Source organism: Grammomys surdaster, unplaced genomic scaffold (genome assembly GCF_004785775.1).
Source record: "Grammomys surdaster isolate TR1022 unplaced genomic scaffold, NIH_TR_1.0 62, whole genome shotgun sequence".
Classification (NCBI taxonomy): Eukaryota; Metazoa; Chordata; class Mammalia; order Rodentia; family Muridae; genus Grammomys; species Grammomys surdaster.
The window spans coordinates 20671130-20691134 of record NW_021604564.1 but is presented as its reverse complement, the minus strand read 5'-3'; the positions used below and the strand labels follow the sequence as shown (position 1 = coordinate 20691134).

General features: G+C 41.6%; 2 protein-coding genes across 2 annotated transcripts; one reads left to right on the top strand and one right to left on the bottom strand.

Moving 5' to 3' along the window:
* The first annotated feature begins 2227 nt into the window (after positions 1–2227).
* On the top strand, positions 2228–9686 carry Ccna2 (cyclin A2). Its single transcript, XM_028763916.1, has 8 exons — positions 2228–2507; positions 3103–3346; positions 5505–5617; positions 5796–6019; positions 6680–6887; positions 7493–7606; positions 7939–8072; positions 8294–9686. The coding sequence occupies exons 1-8, from the start codon at positions 2322–2324 to the stop codon at positions 8340–8342; spliced, it is 1272 nt and encodes a 423-aa protein (XP_028619749.1). The 5' UTR covers positions 2228–2321; the 3' UTR covers positions 8343–9686.
* On the bottom strand, positions 8850–19768 carry Exosc9 (exosome component 9). The gene is made up of 12 exons (XM_028763904.1): positions 19630–19768; positions 19265–19359; positions 18526–18645; positions 18310–18412; positions 17672–17809; positions 16502–16584; positions 15281–15413; positions 12920–13008; positions 11685–11831; positions 10964–11145; positions 9319–9397; positions 8850–9186 (listed from the first exon to the last, which is right to left on the bottom strand). Exons 1-12 carry the CDS (start codon positions 19693–19695, stop codon positions 9108–9110), a joined length of 1314 nt encoding a protein of 437 aa, XP_028619737.1. The 5' UTR covers positions 19696–19768; the 3' UTR covers positions 8850–9107.
* Positions 19769–20005: the final 237 nt, after the last annotated feature.

Here is a 20005-nt window from a genome sequence, read left to right as displayed (position 1 = left end):
CCTCCCCCTCCCCCTCTCCCTCTCCCTCTGTGCGTGTGTGTGTGTGTGGGGGGGTGTGGGGGTGTTGGTTTGGTTTTCAAGACAGGATTTCTTTGTGTAGCTGACCTGGAACTAGCTCTGTAGTTCAGGCTGGCCTTTAACTCAAAAGAGATCTACCTGCCTCTGTCACCTGAGTTGCCTGGATTAAAGGCTTGGCCACTGCCTCCTGGCTGCTTTTCTACTTTTGAGACATCATTTCACTACATAGCTGACTTGGAACTAACTTGAACTCAGAGATCTGGAACTCTGGGATTAAAGGTATATACCATCATGCACTTCATTTCTAAATGAAATACCTATTTGGGTCAGTGGAACTTCATGGTGTACTTACTATTTGTCTGATGTCACAACCAAGGATTAGCAAAATTAATGGGCATTTGAATTTCTTGTAATACACCATTTGGTATCAACAATAGCTCAAAGGGGATAGCATCTGAAATGTAAATAAAATGTCCAATAAAAAAATTAAAAACAAAAAGAAACTGAAGGGTTTAGGAGTGGAAGAAACTGACAGTAATTGTTAAAATAAAATTTCTAGCCTTGTAAATAATAAACTGTTTTGCCTGGATGAAAGCACAAGAAGGAACAGTAGAGTAACTACTTTGTTGGCAATGCAGATGCAAAGGAGTCATCTTTCAAAAGATGGGGAAATGAATAACGGACTTAAGTAGTAGTGGCTGGAGGATTTTATTTTTTCAAAGAAAGGAAAAAACCAGCTGTTTGAGAACTGATCACATGGACACAAGTAGTTAGGGAGAGACCAGACCCTGCACTGGGTAGTAAGTAAAGGATCAGTGGCTCCAGAGAGGTGCCAGCGGTGTCTGATAATGCCTACACTGGCTTCACTGTAGGGCAGATCTCCTAAAGGAGAAGGATTCTGTGCAATCACTGGACAGGGGGAATGGTCTAGATTTTCAGACAAAGCTTGGTACTGCCCTTTTGTAATACCAGAAGTCAGCTTCCTGTCAGGAAGGGAACAACTTGGTGTAAGATAGTGTAGTTTGTTATGATTATGTCAGAGGAGGATTCTGTGAAAAAGTTAGGGTTCTAGAATTATCTTTAATTGCCAATGCAACAATGGTTTTATGAAGGCTTTATAAAAAATTTTCAAAAGAATTTTGGGAAAGAACTGTAGAAGTTAGTGAGGATAATTATCTGTATAAGTACTATCCAAGATAGTACTGTTTTACACTACCATGAAAAAAAAGGGGAAAACATATTAAAGTATATTCAATTTTTAAAATTCTATTTTTGAAATTAAAATATAATTATGCCATTTCCCTTCTTTTCACTATCCTATACCGTCCCCTACACTCTCCTTGCTCTCTTTCAAATTTGTGGCTTCTATCTATAAAAGTGGAATCTGCTCTGGACGAGCACCCAGTTCACTACTTTATTAAATCATCATAATTTTTAACTACATTCAAAATGTTGTTATACCCACAGATATATTTGGATCTAGTCCCTCAGAAATGTCTCCTTAAAACAGTCCGAGATCAGTAAAGCATGTTAAATTGGCATTTTTAAATTGATCCATCTTTATGGGGGTGGGGGTTTTCTGGAATGCCTGGAACAGTGACACGCCTTTAATCCCAGAACTGGCGAGGCTGAGGCGGGCGGATATCAGTGAGTCGCAGGACAATTGTGACTGCATTATGAGACCCTTCCTCAAAAACAAACAAAAATATATACAGGAGAGGCGAAGCAAAAGTAAACTGTAGCACCACCGAGAGGGAAAGGAGTGGAAGTTCCGGTAGGGTGCCTGGTAACGAGGAGGTAGTCAGCCGATTCCGTACGCTCTGCCTAGGCGCTACCCAGCGACTGGGGGAAGTCGCTACACCCATTAGCTGAGGGAAATGCTGACACTTCGAGGCCCCGAGGGCTTTTCTGGATCGCCCAGCTTCTCTATCAGGATCCCGTGAGGTTAGAGACCCACTGAGCAGCAGGCGTAGCCAAAGGCTGCCGCCCGCCCCGCCCTTCCTTGCGCAGGCGCGTCTTCAGGCGCCCGCCCTAAAAGATTCCCGTCGGGCCTTTGCTCGCGGCGACCGGCGCTCCTGGTGACGTCACGGACCCCGGCCGCCCTTATTGGTCCATTTCAATAGTCGCGGGCTACTTGAACTACAAGAACAGCCGGCGGGCGGCGCGCAGCTCGCGGCACCTGGACTCTGCGCTCCTCCCGTCTGCAGTGCCTGCTCCGCGGGTCGGCCGCCGGGTCCCGCACAGCCCGGGAGCGGCGGGCGCTGTGCACGCTCTGCCGCCGACAGATCCCGACTGGAGCCGCGATGCCGGGCACCTCGAGACAGCCTGGTCGCCAGGCAGGCTCATCCCTGCTCTCGTTGCATCAAGAAGACCAGGAGAATGTCAACCCCGAAAATGTGGCGCCAGTCCAGCAGCCGCGGGCGCAGGCGGTGCTTAAGGCCGGGAACGTGCGGGGACCCGCGCCGCAGCAGAAGCTCAAGACTCGGCGGGTAAAAGGGCGCGGGGGTCTGTAGGAGGGCCGGGCGGGAGCGGTCCTGGGTTTAGTAGCCGAGAGGGCCAGAAAGCACGCTGAGCTTTCTAGGGAAGTCGGGCTGAAGTCTTCGCGGTCCCGGGGTTTCTAGTACCAAATAGCCCCTTCAGCAATAGTGGCGCGGTCTTCCTAAAAATGCCCGGGGTCATCCCAAGCGATGCCACCCGCGCGTGTCGACTTCCCCCAGCTGTGTACCTTTCCCTCCACTTTTAAAGCCAGGCATTGCCATAGGATGGTCATCCCTTCCCCCTCACCATCTGCTTCACAGATTGCTACTTCAGGGAAGGACATAAAGCAAGTATTCTGCTTGGTAAATTCCGCCATTTTAGCCATACTTGTTGTTTTGCTCCACCCTGGGGCTAAAGTCTTGAATCAGATCTTTCCCCTAACTTTGGTCTTTGATTAGTTTGGAATTCCAGTTCGTTCTATGTATAGTCTTTTTAGACAAATCGGTTTAGACACCTTACCTAGGCTTTCTTAGAGTATTTGGAAATAAAAACTGATGCCCACAGAGCAAGAAGCAAAGTTGTATTTAAAAAAAAATTCCTCTTTAGGTTGCGCCTCTTAAGGACCTTCCTATAAACGATGAGCATGTCGCTGCTGGTCCTTCATGGAAAGCAGTCAGTAAACAGCCTGCCTTCACCATTCATGTGGATGAAGCAGAAGAGACTCAGAAGAGGCCAGCTGAGCTTAAAGAAACAGAGTGTGAAGATGCCCTGGCTTTTAATGCAGCTGTCTCTTTACCCGGAGCAAGAAAACCACTGACACCTCTTGATTATCCAATGGATGGTAGTTTTGGTAAGGTTGCTTTTTATTAGCAGTCTCTTTCTTCTTTCCTTCCCCCTTTTCTGTCTTTTCCCTTCCTCTGAGTTTCTTGAGTATCCTTTACTGTCCTGAAACTCAATCTGTAGACTAGGCTGGCCTTGAACTAAGAGATCCACTTACCTCTGACTCCCAAGTGATGGAATTAAAGGCATGTGCCACCACCACCAAGCCTTTGCTTTTTATTTTTGAGACAGGATCTCAATCTGAGCCACCATGTAGTTGCTGGGATTTGAACTCAGGACCTCTGGAAGAACAGTGCTCTTAACTACTGAGCCATCTCTCCAGTCCCCCCACCCACTTTTTTTTTCTTCCTGAGACAGGGTTTCTCTGTATACCCCTGGCTGTCCTGGAACTCACTCTGCAGACCAGGCTAGCCTCAAACTCAGAAATCCACCTGCCTCTGCCTCCCAAGTGCTGGGATTAAAGGCGCGTGCCACCACCGCCCAGCCAGGATCTCAATCTGTAGCTCAGACTAATCTTGAACTCAAACTATCCTGTCTCAGCCTCGTAAATTCTAGATTACAGGCCTGTGACACCATACCTTGCTTGGTACATTCTAAAGATTGTTATTAAGCTAAGAAATACAGTTACTTGATTGGGTTAGTGATATTTTGAGTTTTAAGATTATATCTTACCTGGCCATAACACAGTGAGTTAAGATTACTACAGTGGGCTTAGAAAGGATATCAGATCTCTATTTTTTTTTTTTTTTACTTTTTTGTTTGTTTGGGGTTTTTTGTTTTGTTTTGTTTTTTTCGAGACAGGGTTTCTCTGTGTAGCCCTGGCTGTCCTGGAACTCACTCTGCAGACCAGGCTGGCCTCAAACTCAGAAATCCGCCTGCCTCTGCCTCCCAAGTGCTGGGGTTAAAGGCGCGTGCCACCAGCGAGACTACAGTTTTAAGGATTATGATATCTGCTTTAAAACTAATTTGAATGTTCATCAGATTGCAGGTCAGACACATGGAAGGCAAAATAGCTGCTGTAGACAGCTCTGCAGTTGCTATGACCTCAGTGTGTGGAGACCAGAGATGTTGGTATCTGTCACTGTCTACCTTATGCTGTGTGTGTGTCAGGAGAAGGGGTATGCTCACCTGTGCTGGTACATGTAGAGGCTAGAGGAGTACTTGACTTTGAGGTATCTTCAACCACTCTTCCACTTCATTTCTTGATAAAAAGGTCTCACTGGAGTTCACTGATTGGGCTAGACAGCTTGGCCATCAAGCTACAGGGATATGACTATTCTCAACCCTTTTTCCTCGCCCAGTCCTAGGGTTACAGATAATGCCACAATATCTAGCTCCTGTGTGGTGCTGGGAATGCAATCCCTATCTTAGTGCAGCAGGCACGGCACTAGGCCATTTCCCAGCCACTTTAGTTTACTTAGTTCTGATGATGGGGAAGGAGGGTATGGAAACAATTTATTACACAGATTCCCCCATCTCAAGATAATTGAAATGGTGATGCCTATAAATTCTAAGGATTGTGGCACTCAGGAGGCTGAGGCAAGATTGCCAGACTAGGCTACAGAGTCAATTTCAGGCCAGGCTAGCCTATAGAATAAGACCCTGTTTTAACAAACACCAAGTCCCTGACAGACTATAGTTAAACTTTTTAAACATGATAATGATAAACTTGATATCTTACATTTGTTAATACATGCTCTTTACCTGATTCTAGGTACTCCCCCATTATGAACCTGTGGGGTCTGCAATCTTTTTGTTGTTGTTGTTGTTTTTCGAGACAGGGTTTTTCTTTGTAGCCCTGGCTGTCCTGGAACTCACTCTGTAGACCAGGCTGGCCTCGAACTCAGAAATCCGCCTGCCTCTGCCTCCCAAGCTGCAATCTCTCTTAAGACAAAAAAAAAAGTAATAATTATTTTAAACCTTTACTGTTAAGTATTTGTCCTAAAAGATAAAAGAACCCATTGTATCATCTGCTCATTTCTTGATAAAGTAACTCCCAGTCCTCTTAGTAGCCTATTGGTGTACATTTATTTCTTTTTTGGGATCAAAGTTATCCTAGGGCTTTGACAGAAGTCCTAAAACCAGAGTAAGATATTCTATGTTGCTTTGCCATTAGGGTCTTTTTAATTTGAAGAGATAAATACTTTTGGCTTTAATATCATACACAGAATCCCCACATGGTATGGATATGTCTATTGTCTTAGAAGATGAAAAGCCAGTGAATGTCAATGAAGTACCTGACTATCACGAAGATATTCACACATACCTTAGGGAAATGGAGGTAAGGCTCTGTTCATTAAAACGGCTAAGTGAAGTAGAGAGGATAATGTTGGCACCTGCTAACTACTAGCAAGTTACTCTAATGCTAAATGTAAGATTATAGTGTATGTTAATAGCATCTTTGTGAATAGTGAGTAACCTAGTAACCTAATTAACACTACTGAGTTGTTTTTCTTCAGGTTAAATGTAAACCTAAAGTGGGTTATATGAAGAGGCAGCCAGACATCACCAACAGTATGCGGGCCATCCTTGTGGACTGGCTAGTTGAAGTGGGAGAAGAATATAAACTACAGAATGAGACCCTGCATTTGGCTGTGAACTACATTGATAGATTCCTGTCCTCCATGTCCGTGTTAAGAGGAAAGCTTCAGCTTGTGGGCACAGCTGCTATGCTGCTAGCTTCGTAAGTCCAGATAATTTGGTTCAAAGTCATCACTGACTACTCCTACCCTCATTTATATTTTATTGAATGTTTTTCCTGCATGTACATCTGTAGCACGAGTGTGGTGCCTGCTGAGGCCAAAAGAGGGCATTGGGCCCCCTAAGCTTTGGTATTAATACAGTTATGAGCACTATGTGGGTGCTGAGAATTGAGCCTGGGTCCCAGCCAGTGCTCTAACCATTGTGCCATCTCTTTAACCCCGTTTTACACTGACAACTTTAGGAACAGCTGTAGGGTTATTCTGAATAGAGGGTGAAACTTGTTTTCTAATCTAAAATATAAAGCTTTCACATCCTTGAATGAGCATAGAGCAACCACATTTTATCACACTAGATTGAGAGTTTGAAAGTGTGGCTCTTCTACAATAAAGTGCTTTCTGGGGTATAAGCAATATCTTCCTTCCATCAGGAAATAAGTTGTATTCAGGAGACAAATCAGAAGTTTTTACTCCTCTCAGCTAGAGATGGCAGTGGACTGTCAGTGGGAATGTGGTTGAAGGAAGTGAAGAGTCTGCAGTCTATGCAGCTAAGGTTAACACAAGATCTACCTTCTTTTGAGAAAAACTCACAATTTTTCTTTCTTTCTTTCTTTTTCTTTTTTTTTTTTTTTTTTTTGTTATAGGAAATTTGAAGAAATTTACCCCCCAGAAGTAGCGGAGTTTGTGTATATTACAGACGATACCTATTCTAAGAAGCAGGTTCTGAGAATGGAGCACCTAGTATTGAAAGTCCTTGCTTTTGACTTGGCTGCACCAACAGTAAATCAGTTCCTTACCCAGTACTTCCTGCACCTGCAGCCTGCAAACTGCAAGGTTGAAAGCTTAGCAATGGTAAGTCCAATTTAGGGCTTGTTTTTAAGTTGCAATTAGGGGCAAGCCTAGTTTCAGTGTATAACACTGCTTAAGAGATAAAGTGTTTTTGACAGTTAATGCTCCACTATACAGAAAATGCTATAGCCCTCTATAGCTGTGGGCTCTGCACTTATGGAATCAATAAACAGTCGTTAAACGTAACTGCCTATCTACTAGATGAGCACACACCAATCGTGTATTCTCTATTTTGTTGTATTACAAGTAATTTAGTGATAGTCTATGCATATAGTATTGACTTATGAAAATGGCATATATCTTTTATATGAGACTTAAGTTATCTGGTGTCCATGGATAGGGACTGAGAGGTCCAGGAGAGAATCTTCCAGTGAATACCCAAAGGTGACCATGCTGGAAAAGCACTAACTAGTGGTTTACAGAGAACAACCTAGTAGATTGGGGGGAGAAATGTAAGTGGAGGAATAGAGCAAAACATTGAAACAATTTCCCCAGGGCTGATACAGAACCAGTGCATATCCAAGACAATAGAAACTGGTCAGGAAGCAAGGATTCAAAGTCTGAGTCTTATGTGTGATTATAAAGTTTTGAGGGGTTTTGTCTTTCAGTTTTTGGGAGAATTAAGTTTGATAGATGCTGAGCCATACCTCAAGTACTTGCCGTCACTTATCGCTGGAGCTGCCTTTCACTTGGCTCTCTACACAGTCACAGGACAGAGCTGGGTATGTATGGACAGCTGCCTTCACCAGTATGGGTTCTGCTTTGATTTGGGCAGAAAGCTTAACCATAAACTTGCATTTGAAAGCTCTGCTTCCAGAATCTAAGCCATCTACCTGCGGCTAGCAGGGGAAGTAAAATGAAAGATGGAGTGAGTGACTCAGAGGCAAAGGGGGTGGGGGGTGAATAATTGGGGGGCAACATCTGGAATATAAATTATTATTATTTTTATAAAACACTCTGTTAAAGATTAGTGCCAACATTTAGATCAACTGTGAGCTCACGGTCAGTGACCTATGCTGTTACTAAAAACTCACTGGTTGTCCCTTCTCTGTAGCCTGAGTCATTGGTACAACAGACTGGATATACCCTAGAAAGTCTCAAGCCTTGTCTCCTGGACCTTCACCAGACCTACCTCAAAGCACCACAGCATGCCCAACAGTCCATAAGGGAAAAGTACAAGCATTCAAAGTAAGAATCCTATTCTTTACTTACTGTATTCTTTAATAATTGCCACAGCTATCTCAGTAAGATCTTAAGTCATATATTAGAAAAGCTTTTTTATGCCTTTGCTTCTGGTGATAGGTAAGGGAACAGATGTGTTCCAAGTTATCAAATCTTGGGGTACATGAATTGTTCTGTGATCTCCCCGATGAATGTTTACTAAAAAGGTTTTTTTCTCTGCTTAACAGATATCACAGTGTTTCTCTTCTCAACCCACCAGAGACACTAAATGTGTGAAAATGAAAGACTGACTGCCTTCGTTTGAAATGGGAGTTGCTCAGAATTCATCCTGTACAGTTTTTATCTTGGGTTTTAATTTCACAATCATTCTAAATGTAGATGGTATAGCCACAGACAAATTATGGTATCCATTGCTTTTAAAATGGTTTTAATTTGTATATCTTTTGTACATGTGTCTATCTTAGATATTTGGATCATTTTAATTGGTTTGTTAGCATTGGTGCTGCCAACTGTCAGGATAATAAGAATAAATTGATTTGGAAATCTTTGCAAGTCAAAGTTAATTTGAGGTAATGAATGATAATGTCACTTAGATGCTAATTTGATTTGTTTTATTGTTCAGTGGGGGGTAGGACTGAAATTTCAGAGAGAGACCTTCAAATTCTGACAAATTTTCAAATTTTGTATTTGATCATTCTAAGCAACCAACTAAATTGCTGACTTGGTCATAAATAACCAAAAGTAAACCAATCTGTTGTCGGTGCAGCAGAACTCACTTGGCTCTCATGTTTACAGAAGTTTATTTATCAACTTTTACAAAAAGAGATGTTTATCAACCTTTACAAATAAGGTTTCACATGAGCTGGGAAGCTTTTGTACAGCAAAAAGTTTTCCAGAAAGTTTATTCAACGTATAATGTTAAAGACAAAAACAGTTTATCAAGTTCAGCTTATAATAAAAAGCATCCAGAGCTGTTAGCACTGAGCAGACCTCCTCTTAGTAGCTGTATAGTATACACACATACAAATCCACCACTGTAGCCTAATTAGCAGTTCTCTTCTTTTTCTTCCTTCTCCCTTGACTTTTACTTGGTGCCTTCTGGTTTGTACTGGTCTGAGCTCTGTAAATAAAGTAATATAACAGCTTGCTGTACCCCATCGGTCCTGGATTGGGTCACAGGGACTCTGAAAGGTACCCCATTTTTATAGAACCAATTTTTAATGGATATTTGAAAGAGACCAAAATTTGTTACCTTATTTTCTTTGGATTCTTCTCTGGCTCCAAAATGATCATTTCTTCTTCTTCACTATCTGATAGCACTATAGGGGCACCTTTAAGAAAATTCCAAAAAAGGAGTTTACTACTTAACCACATCAGAAGCCCTAATGCTTCCATTTCCATGCTAAGAGAGCTCAAGCTATGCTGCTTGGAGGCTGACACTTTACAAATCTTACAAGTCTGAAAATTTGTAAAAATTGATGTTTTATTTGATCTGGTTCTTGCTACCAGGGCTGACCTGACCATGAAAAATGTAGGAAACTGCTTTGTTTGCCCATTTTTCTCTTGAACAGTAATTATATATGTGTGTGTAAATAAAGCATGCCCATTTGGCTGGCTGTGTGTTGTCTCAACTTTCTTTGTTTACATTTCTAAAATCTACCTTTTCCACTATCCTCAGCTCCACTTTTAATTGCTCAGGATTCTTAAAACCACAAACAAAAAAAAGCCTCTGTGAAAAGGTTATATATATATATAATAGCACTAAAATAGCATTACTAATGATAGTTCTCTGCAGCATTTAATAGTCCTAATTAATTAGGATTTTTAACTTACCCATTTACTAAACCAACGTTGTTCCCCTGCCAAAACAATACCACCAAAGGCTGTAACAATTCCCTTCTATGAAGCAGGCAGAATGTTCTCTATTAGAGTGCAGGGGCAGCTCACAGTCACCTGCAACTCCAGTGCCTGAGTCTAGCCTCTAAGGCACTCACATATGTAGCACACATTTAGTAAGAAGTCTGCTCACAACTTCCTGGGATTCCAGCAAGTTCCTCTGCATACCCTGGCATTCTCATGCACATAGATATACATTATATAAATGTAAAAATGTTTTACATTTCTGGGGGCTTCTAAAGTTTCCCATGTTCTAATACTCTAAAAAGATATATACTGACTCAGACTTGAACATTTTCAACAGGTGAGCAGCAGTGGCTACTATGCTACCCTAGCCAATGTACATCAGTAACATTTCTAACCACAGAAAATTCTACTGAGCAGTACTGTGCCATACTTTGTTTAGAATTTTTGTGCTAGCACCCACAGAGGCCAGAAGATGGTGTCAGTTTCCTTGGAGCTGGAATACTAGATCCAAACTTCTTTGAGCATCAAGAAGTGTCTCCACTGCTGAACCACCTCTCTGGCCCATGTCATGAGCTTTTTTATATTTGAATCAAACTAAACAAGGCTGTTGGCAAGAAAGAAATCTTTTCAAAAATCTTTAAATGCCCATTTTTGGTTTTGAGACAGGATCTCTAATCCTGCTGCCTGAAACTCAGAGATTTTCCTGCCTATGTCTCCACAGTGCAGGGATTAAGAGTGTATTCCACCACACCTGGCTACATGTAATTTTTAAAAATTGTTCAATTAAAAGTATCACTAGTATGCCAAAGCATACCACCAGTTTACAGAAATAAAAACATTCTTTTAGTTAGAATGGTATTAATATTTCTATTAACTTCAATCATTTAAAATTTAGTTTAAATCCCAAAATATTTAGCCTTCCAAACAGGAAATATCCCTATCCCTATGTGATCTATAATCTCCATACAAAATTGAATCTATAGTTCAAATATCTCAATTATAGCTGTCTCTGTACACATTAAAAGCATCACTACCTTGGCTCCCAATATCAGAAACTTCTCCAGTGTCCATCTTTGTATCATCAAGAATGACAGCTTCATCAATGCCACCTTCCTCCTCCTCTTCCTTCTCAGAATCTTCAAGGTCACCCCAGGAGTTCTCTATTCCTTCTCCAATCTGGGCAGTTCCAGGAGTCCACAGGACAGGTTTAGAAACACTTTAACAAGTTAAGAAATCTAAAACACTGCTATTTAATGGGCTATTGAGAAGAGATCAAGTTTCCTGTAAGACTGCTTCATGTGTTCCACAAATTCTTAGGAATTAAAACTATTCTATGGGCTGCTGACTGACATAATTGCACATGATCTGCAGATTATGTAGCAATTCATAAAGAACTTGGCCATGTCATTAATACTTAAGCACCATTTCTCAAAGGGGAATGAATGCTGGATTTTTATTTGTATTTTCTTACAGTGCTGGAATGGAACCCAGGGCTTTAAGCATAGCTAGAAAAGTGCAGCACCAATGAGCTACATCCCCCAGCTCTAAGTTGGTTCTTAAATAGAAAAATGTATGATTTTTTTTTTGAGATAATGAAGAGAAGCTAAATGTTACGTTATCAGCTCAATTTGGCATATTTTTCTCTTATAGTACAAGTTCTCCCAAAACAAATTTCAATATGTACACTCTAGCCTTAAAGAAACAAAACAAAAAATTATGCATCTTATTATTGTAAAAACCACTGAATAAAGATACACTTCTGGAGGAGGTTCAGCTTCAGCAATAATTTCTTCTGCTTTCTCTTCTATATTGGAAGTATCAATAGGGGCCTTCTCCATTTTAAATGCTGTGATTCTTTGATTTGCTATAGACTCTGCAAAGCCAAACTTTCCACCTTCTTTCCTGTAGATGGGTTTTTGGTAGTGGTTGTTTTGGGGATAAAAAGACAAAAGAAAAAGGTTTCTATTTTGTCTCTGGTAGATAAGAAATAGACTTGCTTCACTGGTCAACTTTTGATAGCTTTAACTAAACTTGACACAGCCTAGAGTCACTTGAAAGGGAGGCCTTGATCAGACCAGATATCAGTGAGGGAGTATCTTGACTGTTAATCATCAAAGGGGGCTCACCCCACTATGAGGGGCACCATTCCCTGGGCTGTAAAAGAAATGCAGCTGAGCATGAGCCTGTAAGCCAACAATCAGCATTCCTTTGGATCTGCTGTACCTCCTTGGCTGAGTGAGCTCCCTGATTAGAGGTAATGCTACATGGTAGTGAGGAGGTCTAACTGTAGGGTCCTCACCACCAGCACTCTGGGATCTGGAAGCATAAACCAAATAAATCTTTTCCTCCCCTAAGTTGCTTTTGGTCAGTGTTTTATCACAGCAGCAGGAATCACACTAGAATACTACTTAGTTATCAAGACATAAAAGTCCTCATAGCTATTTACTGAGCCTCTGCTGCACAGGTATGAGGTACTTGAAGTATATTCTCTAGTTCTCAAGTCAGCTGGAGCAGAAGGGACCAGGCTTCCACACAACAACCAAGAACACTCACGTTGCTTAAAAGTAACAGAACGTTGAGCTGCGAGCCACCATGTTTGTTCTATTAAGTTATTAGGTTCTGCTGGGCAGTGGTGGTGCACGCCTTTAATCCCAGCACTTGGAAGGCAGAGACAGGTGGATTTCTGAGTTCGAGGCCAGCCTGGTCTACAGAGTGAGTTCCAGGACAGCCAGGGCTACACAGAGAAACCCTGTCTCAAAAAACAAAAACAAAAACAAAAAAACAAAAAAAAAAAAGTTATTAGATTCTTCTTTCAGAACTTTTAAAGAAAACACTCCTATAACTTTTTAGAATAAAGTCTCAACTAAACACTAGTACGTACAACTGAGATTAACTAAGAGCAAGTATGAAATTATATGGCTGCTCTTGAGTGAGAAGAACTTAGAAAACATGACTTTAAAGAGCATACAGTTTTGAAAACTGATACTTACCTAACTCTCTGGTCATTTTCCAAAGCTTTCTGTATTAGCTCTGTGATCTCTGCTACTTTCACACCAGCTATTTTACTGCATCTGAAAACCTGTTTATAAATATGGGCTGTTACAGACGACAAACCAAACAGCTATTTTTAATGAACCCAAAACCATGACATCAATTTTCTACCTTTATAGTTTAAGTATTTCTTTTCCACATACCAGATTAAGGCATGGTAAATAAAACTAAGACAAAGTACGAAAATACTACAGAGACCACAGATAAAATGGGCTCAGAAATACAGACTTCCTTTCTGTGACAATAATACACAGGACTCAATAGTGGTCACAATCCTAATACCAATGGTGCTGGTGACAGTAATGGAAACGGGATTCACCGAGCACTCTGTATCCAGATGCCTACATACTAACACTTCAGTCGCTTCTATGGTGCCAGCAATAAAATACTTTCCTAATGTACAGACACACTGAGACACAGAGACAAGTCATTGGCCCAAAAGCTACGAACTTCAGTTACAATATGATTTAGTACCTCTCCCTAGCATTTAATATTTATAATAGATGTTACATGGCACTCTATTTTCTAATACTAATATCCTCCATGTGATACTGATAGGTGGCTGAGTTTGAGTATCACGGCTGTTTTTATCCAAATTCTAAAAGTAAAATTTATTTTTATCTTAATTTCTACATTCAGTGCTTAAAAATAGTAATATGAATCTTTGTTCACTGGCTTGGGTTCTTTGCTAAATCCTAGAAGAGTAGTTCTAAACCCGGGAGTTGCATCCCCTCTGGGGTGTGTGTATGTGTGTGTGGCATATCAGATATCATGCATATCAGATATTTACATTAAAATTCATAAGAGCAACAAAATCAGTTATGAAGTAGCAATGAAATAATTTTATGCTGGGCAGTGGTGGCGCACGCCTTTAATCCCAGCACTTGGGAGGCAGAGGCAGGCAGATTTCTGAGTTCGAGAGTTCGAGGCTAGCCTGGTCTACAGAGTGAGTTCCAGGACAGCCAGGACTGCACAGAGAAACCCTGTCTCGAAAAACCAAAAAAAAATAAAATAATAATAATAATTTTATGGCTGGGGTCACAATATGAGTAGTGTTTTAAAGAGCGGCAACATTAAGAAGGTTGAAAGCCATTTTTCTAGAAGGACAAATACATGGAGAGGCAAGGAAAGAAAGGATACCTCATGAACACTTTGATATTACATGACCATGTAAGGACTGTACTGTACTAGACTCTAACATAACTAGACATAGTCATCTAAAGTACCCTTGTGGCTTTTGGTTAAAAGATGCTTTTAGGAGACAGGAACCTAGCATATCTGTCTCCTGAGAGGCTTCATCCAGCAGCAGACCCACTGCCAAACATCAGGCAGAGCTCAGGGAGACTTGTGGAAGAGTGGTGGATAGAAGCAAACAAGATGGAGGGCAAAGGACACCACAGGAAAAGCCAGAGACAACCAACCTGGGACGATGGGAGCTCACAGAGCCTGGGCCACTAATCAGATGTGATGGTTGGTATATGCTTGGCTCAGGGTATGGCACTATTAAGAGGTGTGGCCTTGCTGGAGTAGGTGTGTGTGGTTTGCCTATGCTCGGCCCAGGAAATGGCACTATTAGAAGGTGTGGCCCTGTTGGAGTAGGTGTGTCACTGTGGGTGTAGGCTAGAAGTCAGTCTTCCACTAGCAGCCTTCAGATGAAGATGTAGAACTCTCAGCCCCTCCTGCGCCATGCCTGCCTGGATGTTGCCATGTTCCCACCTTGATGATACTGGACTGAACCTCTGAACCTGTAAGCCAGCCCCAATTAAGTGTTGTCCTTTACTTATAAACTTGCCTTGGTCATGGTGTCTGCTCACAGCAGTAAAACCCTAACTAAGACATCAGGGAACATGCAGGAGCTGGACCTTGGCCCCTACACATTAGTAGCAAATGTGCAGCTTGTCATTCATGTGATTCCCCTAACAAGTGGAAGGGGGGCTATCTCGGTCTCTGTTCTCTGCCATCGGGTGTGCTGCCCTGACTTGGACTCCCTGGCTGGATCTCAGTGGGAGAGGATGTGTTTAGTCCTGCTGTCACTAGATCCCACAGGGTGGGGTGGTACCCAAAGGGGACTTCCCTTCCCTAGGGAAAAGGTAAGAAAGCAATGTTGGGAGGGATTTGTGGGGGTGAGACTGGGAGAGGGGAAGGGGCTATGATCAGGACATAAAGTGAATTTATAAATGAATAAATAAATAAATAAATAAAATTAAAATATATTTTAAAAAAAAACAAAAAACAAAAGAAATACCAATAAAACTTCTGAAAAGAGAACTCTTAACAGGGAAACTAGTCAAAGCACTAACCTGGTCTTTGAGCAGCATTGTCCCACCACTAGACTGGATAGTACAAATTTCTCGATGCTTATTCATGGCAATCACCAGCAAGCCATCCATTACTCGCTCTTCACGCTCATTGGGGTCCACCAATAAATATGTTCTGAAACAAATGATAAATGATCCTGAACACATCTGAAGCTGGGTGCTGTTTCTAGGAGAATGGGTTTGTCTAATTTCTTAGTTAGCATTCAAGGTCAATACTGAAGGCTTTGAATCACCTCAACTCAGTAACTTCAGTTACATAAAGTCTATGTCTCTCTGGCCATTACAATGAAGTCACACTAGGTTCAGATAAAGACTTAGGTAACATTGGTTTTGTTCATTTTAAAGTGGCACTGAGGGCCTGCCCTCTAAGTTCTAGAGTCTGCCTGCTTGTGCAGTATCCTGTTCCTGATAGAGAATCACCTACAGTGCCTAACAGCTGAAATCTTTCCTCTAGTTCTTATGCAAGGAAGTCTCTCCTTTCCTGAAGATGCACTTAGAAGCACATTACATAAATGTACAATCCTCCCTAGTTTATACCGTGAGAGCTTAACAGGAGTTGTGAAGAAAAGGCTAGACAGTTGAAGGAAGCAAGTTTTCTGGTTTGTGAATCATTTCCCCTTGCAATGGGCTCCTGAAACTACTCCCTGTAATATGCCTCACACTGCCATTGTTTTATTAGTCCATAGTAACCCTTAATCCATGCACAATCTCAATTGAACCCGCATATAATCCTCAAGGCATTTATCTAGCTCAGGGAAAGGTAGATGCTACCTTGCCACATTAAAGTCTTACTTTCTAAGCATGCTGTGAACAGAGGAATGATGGGAGGTACATTCATGACAGCTGAGTTTGTCAGTTCTATATAGAAAACCCTTACAAAGACAGGAAGAAACCAGCAGATGATCTAACATTAAGGCTAGCAGGTCTATGCATATCTGAATAGAGCAATAAAGTTCTTAGCTTGGAGCCGATATAGCTCAGCTGGCAGAGAGTTATACACCATACACAAAGCCCAGAGTCCAGTCCCCAGCACTATATAAACCAGGCACAGAGGCACTTGTCTGTAATCCCAGCCCTTGGGAAGTGAAGGCTGAAGGATTGGAAGTTCATAGTCAACTCAGATATATAGAGAACTGAGCTACAAGACCCAATCCAATTCCCAGGTATAATTATATTTTCCACACATGACAAGGTAGCACTCACCCTTGCTGGAAGAAAGCAAAACTGACACAGATGGGCATGTGGTGGATGCTCAGCGGCACGGGGTCACGCTCCTCGGGGGTGTACTGTTTCAGAAGAAAAGGCCAAAGTCTTAAAGTCAGCCAATGAGAAAAACAGGAAACACTAGGATAGGAAATTCTTAATAGTGGGTAGCTAAATAATGTCTTTTACAGTTGCCTGTGTGACTCTGACAACTGTGTTCCTACTTAATTTTTATGATGATAAACGCCGGTCTCATGTCTAATCTTCTATCCCAGAGCTTCACTCCAGTGGCCTTTTTAGGAAGGTATATGTCCAGTGCTACAAAGGAGCCCTTGAATGTCTCGGGATAAGGAGTCTACCTCTGCATAAAACTAATCACAGTCTCTCTCTCTCTTTTTTTTTTTTTAACTTCTTTATGCTCTCCTTCCTCTGTAGGAGCACTGTCCTTACCTCTAAGCCTTCAAAGTCTGCTCTGGCAAAGAGCATTCTCAATGGCTACTCAGAAAGCTTGGGCATTAGATGGTTCCCTTTGCAAAGCAGGGCTCAAACAGTACACTTTCATTATTTTATCATTCAAAATATATAAATCAAAACTGACCACCCTGGCAAAAAGCGAAGAACATCCCGGACCACTGGTTCTCACAGTGATCCCTGGACCAGCATCAGGACCATCTGGGCACTCTGAGTTAGAGGTATAAGTTCTTTGGTCCTGCTTCTCTCCTCCTCTATAAGCAGAGCCCAGTGGTGTGTTGTTAACAAGTCCTCCAGGCACTTCTCATGAACATACGTCGTCTACTTTGCTTAATGAACAAAGGGACGGAAGAAACATGAAAATCTGGTAAGCCTCAGTCCTTTTCAGGTACTACAGGCCTCTCATGCTGACCTACAAAGAGACCAACCATTTCCTCTAGTAGTCAATCCAAAGAAAGAGCCACAGTTCTATTATAGAAAAAACTGGGTTGTGTTATTATTGACAGACAATTCTGTGAGAGAACTTGAAACTTCTAGGGCAATTCTGACCATTTGCAGTTTTTGTCTTGTGAACAAAAAGTAGAATAGACCTAAATGCTATCTGCCATATGTCACCATGATGGACTGACTACCTGTTGGCACACGTAGGATATCCATTCGCTCACAGGAACAATTCTTATCGGAACCCTGGAAGCTTACCAGTGTTACTTCCTCTCCTTGGACAGAGACATCAGGTCTTCGGAAGTGACACAAGGCTACAATTGCAGCAATGCTAGCAGCATCAATAATATTTCCATCATGATTTAATAAATGTAGGTCTACACGGATCTGCCAAACCTGAAAGTGAATTTAATACAAAAATAAATCCTAATGGTTCATGACCAATAGCCACTGGGAAAGTAATACTGCACATTTTTTTTAAAGGTATACAGTTAATCCTTCCAGCTTATTCAGTAAAAATGAAGTTAATTTTAAGAAAAACAAATACTTGAAATACTAATAGTTAACTTTTCTACGTGACTCAGCTGAAAGACTGAGAATATGTAAATAAATGGAAGCATTCCAATATCTGAAATTTAATTATGTTTAAAAAAAATTACTTTTATTTTCCATGTAGGCACATTTGCCTGCATGTATGTATGTACCACACTCATGCCTGGTGCCCCTAGAGACTCTAAGTGAAGCTTCTGGAACTACAGTTACAGATGGTTGTGAACTGCCGTGTAAGTGCTGGCAATTGAACCCAAACCCTCTGCAAGGATTCCAGGCTCCTAATTCTGTTTCAATTGTGTCTGAATCAACAGTATTCATTAAGATATTTTGAGCATGTTTCTCACCTTTTCACCTGCAACAACACAGAGAGATTCAGTGTCTATACATTTTGAATTTCTTAGACACCTTTCCAAGAGTCGGTTCAGCTTCACCAAGAGATCTGACTGCCTATGAAGATAAGAATGAACTAATGGCATAAATTTCAACTGTGAGCATTAAAACAATATTTCACTGATGGTAAATTCTTCTATGGCTAAAGTAACTTAACAAAGGAAAGATACCTGCCAGGTTCAAAAGCTGGAGCAGCCATCTGAGAAAGCTCAAGGTTAAAAAAGAGGATACCTTCTGTTGCCCTATTGAGTTTTGGAGAAACAAGCTCACAGGAAACCTGTCCAAGGACTCTGCAAAAGTAAAGGTAAAAAGCAGTCAACTGAACATTCTTTTCAATTAAAAGAAAAAAAAAAGGTGAAGACATCTAAAACAGAAAAAAAAAACCTACTCTAAATAACACGATGTGACTTAAGAGGCAGATATTATATACAGAATGTAGTAAACTGGGGAGTGCACATATACAATAATAATGTTATTTTAATGTAAGTAGATTTCTTGTAGAAATAAAAAAATATTGGTATACATAAAAGGATGACAGAAAGGAAATCTCTTATTTCTCACATCACTTGAGAAGAAAAGGGAAACTGAGGCTTACTGACATGATCGATACATACCTCATACCAGAAAATGAGACATGCAGATAAACTATGTGATCAATGTTAGCTGCCTACATCATTTATAAAGGTCACACAGAACAATGATACTCATACAGCAGAAAGCACTCGTGGTTGAAAGTTAGTGTAAGCACAAAACTAAAAAGGCTGGCATTAAAGAAACATATTTCTCAGCAGATTTTTTTTTTTTAAAAAAAACGCATGTTTGGACTTCGGAGCTGCTCGGTAAACAACCGAGTCAGTATGTTGTAATTTTCACACCTCCTGTTGCATTATCTAACTTGAATCCCATTACCTTGTTTTCCCCAGTTCTACAATACAGCATCCATAATCCGTTCCGAATGAGATCCTGATGTTCCTGTAATCATACGTTTGTCTGCCATCCAGCCGCTATAAAGCAAACATCATTTATTTCTTTAACATGAGTAGCAACTGTGTCTGTCTGGTTCTGGTTCCCAACGTCCCTGCCACTGAATATTGTTGGCCTGAGGCTCAAAGGAACTAGCCAAGGTTAGACACTAGCCTGAGGCTCGGCAGAGTTCACACTGAGAACCACCCGAGTCCACACCACGACCACACAACAGGCAGAACTGACAATGAATCCAGGGACAACCCGAGTCTACATCCAAAACCACCATGTCCACACCGCAGGCCTCGCACCTTCTTCTCCTCAATTGCGCGGAGCAGGAAGCGGCGTTCGCAGTTGGAGAGCGGCGTTTCCTTCATAGTGCCGGGCCACTCAGAGGAAGACCCGCACAAAACAAGTCGGCACACCTGCTTCTTCCTGGCGCGGAAAAACGACGTCATCCAGGCGCAGGCTCGGGGGCGTGGTGTGGGCGGGACTAGAGATCGGGGACCTCTGCGGCTGGGATCCGCTGAGTAGTTAATCTGCGAGAATTTCCCGGGTTGGTCTAGCCAGGCATCGCAGCGGAGATTAGCATCTGCAGCGCAGTCCTGTTCCCACTTTTTAGTCAGGCAGAATCTCACTCTATCTCCGACTGAACTCAACAGAGACTTACCTATCCCTACAAGTCGT

Coding starts and splice junctions, on each gene's coding strand:
- Ccna2 (XM_028763916.1), top strand. CDS start 2,322: ATGCCGGGCACCTCGAGACAGCCTGGTCGCCAGGCAGGCTCATCCCTG. Junction 6,020..6,679: donor GCTGCTATGCTGCTAGCTTC/GTAAGTCCAGAT, acceptor TTTTTGTTATAG/GAAATTTGAAGAAATTTACC. Junction 7,607..7,938: donor CAGTCACAGGACAGAGCTGG/GTATGTATGGAC, acceptor CCTTCTCTGTAG/CCTGAGTCATTGGTACAACA.
- Exosc9 (XM_028763904.1), bottom strand. CDS start 19,695: ATGAAGGAAACGCCGCTCTCCAACTGCGAACGCCGCTTCCTGCTCCGC. Junction 19,360..19,629: donor GCGCAATTGAGGAGAAGAAG/GTGCGAGGCCTG, acceptor TTTGCTTTATAG/CGGCTGGATGGCAGACAAAC. Junction 13,009..15,280: donor CAATGCTGCTCAAAGACCAG/GTTAGTGCTTTG, acceptor ATTTATAAACAG/GTTTTCAGATGCAGTAAAAT.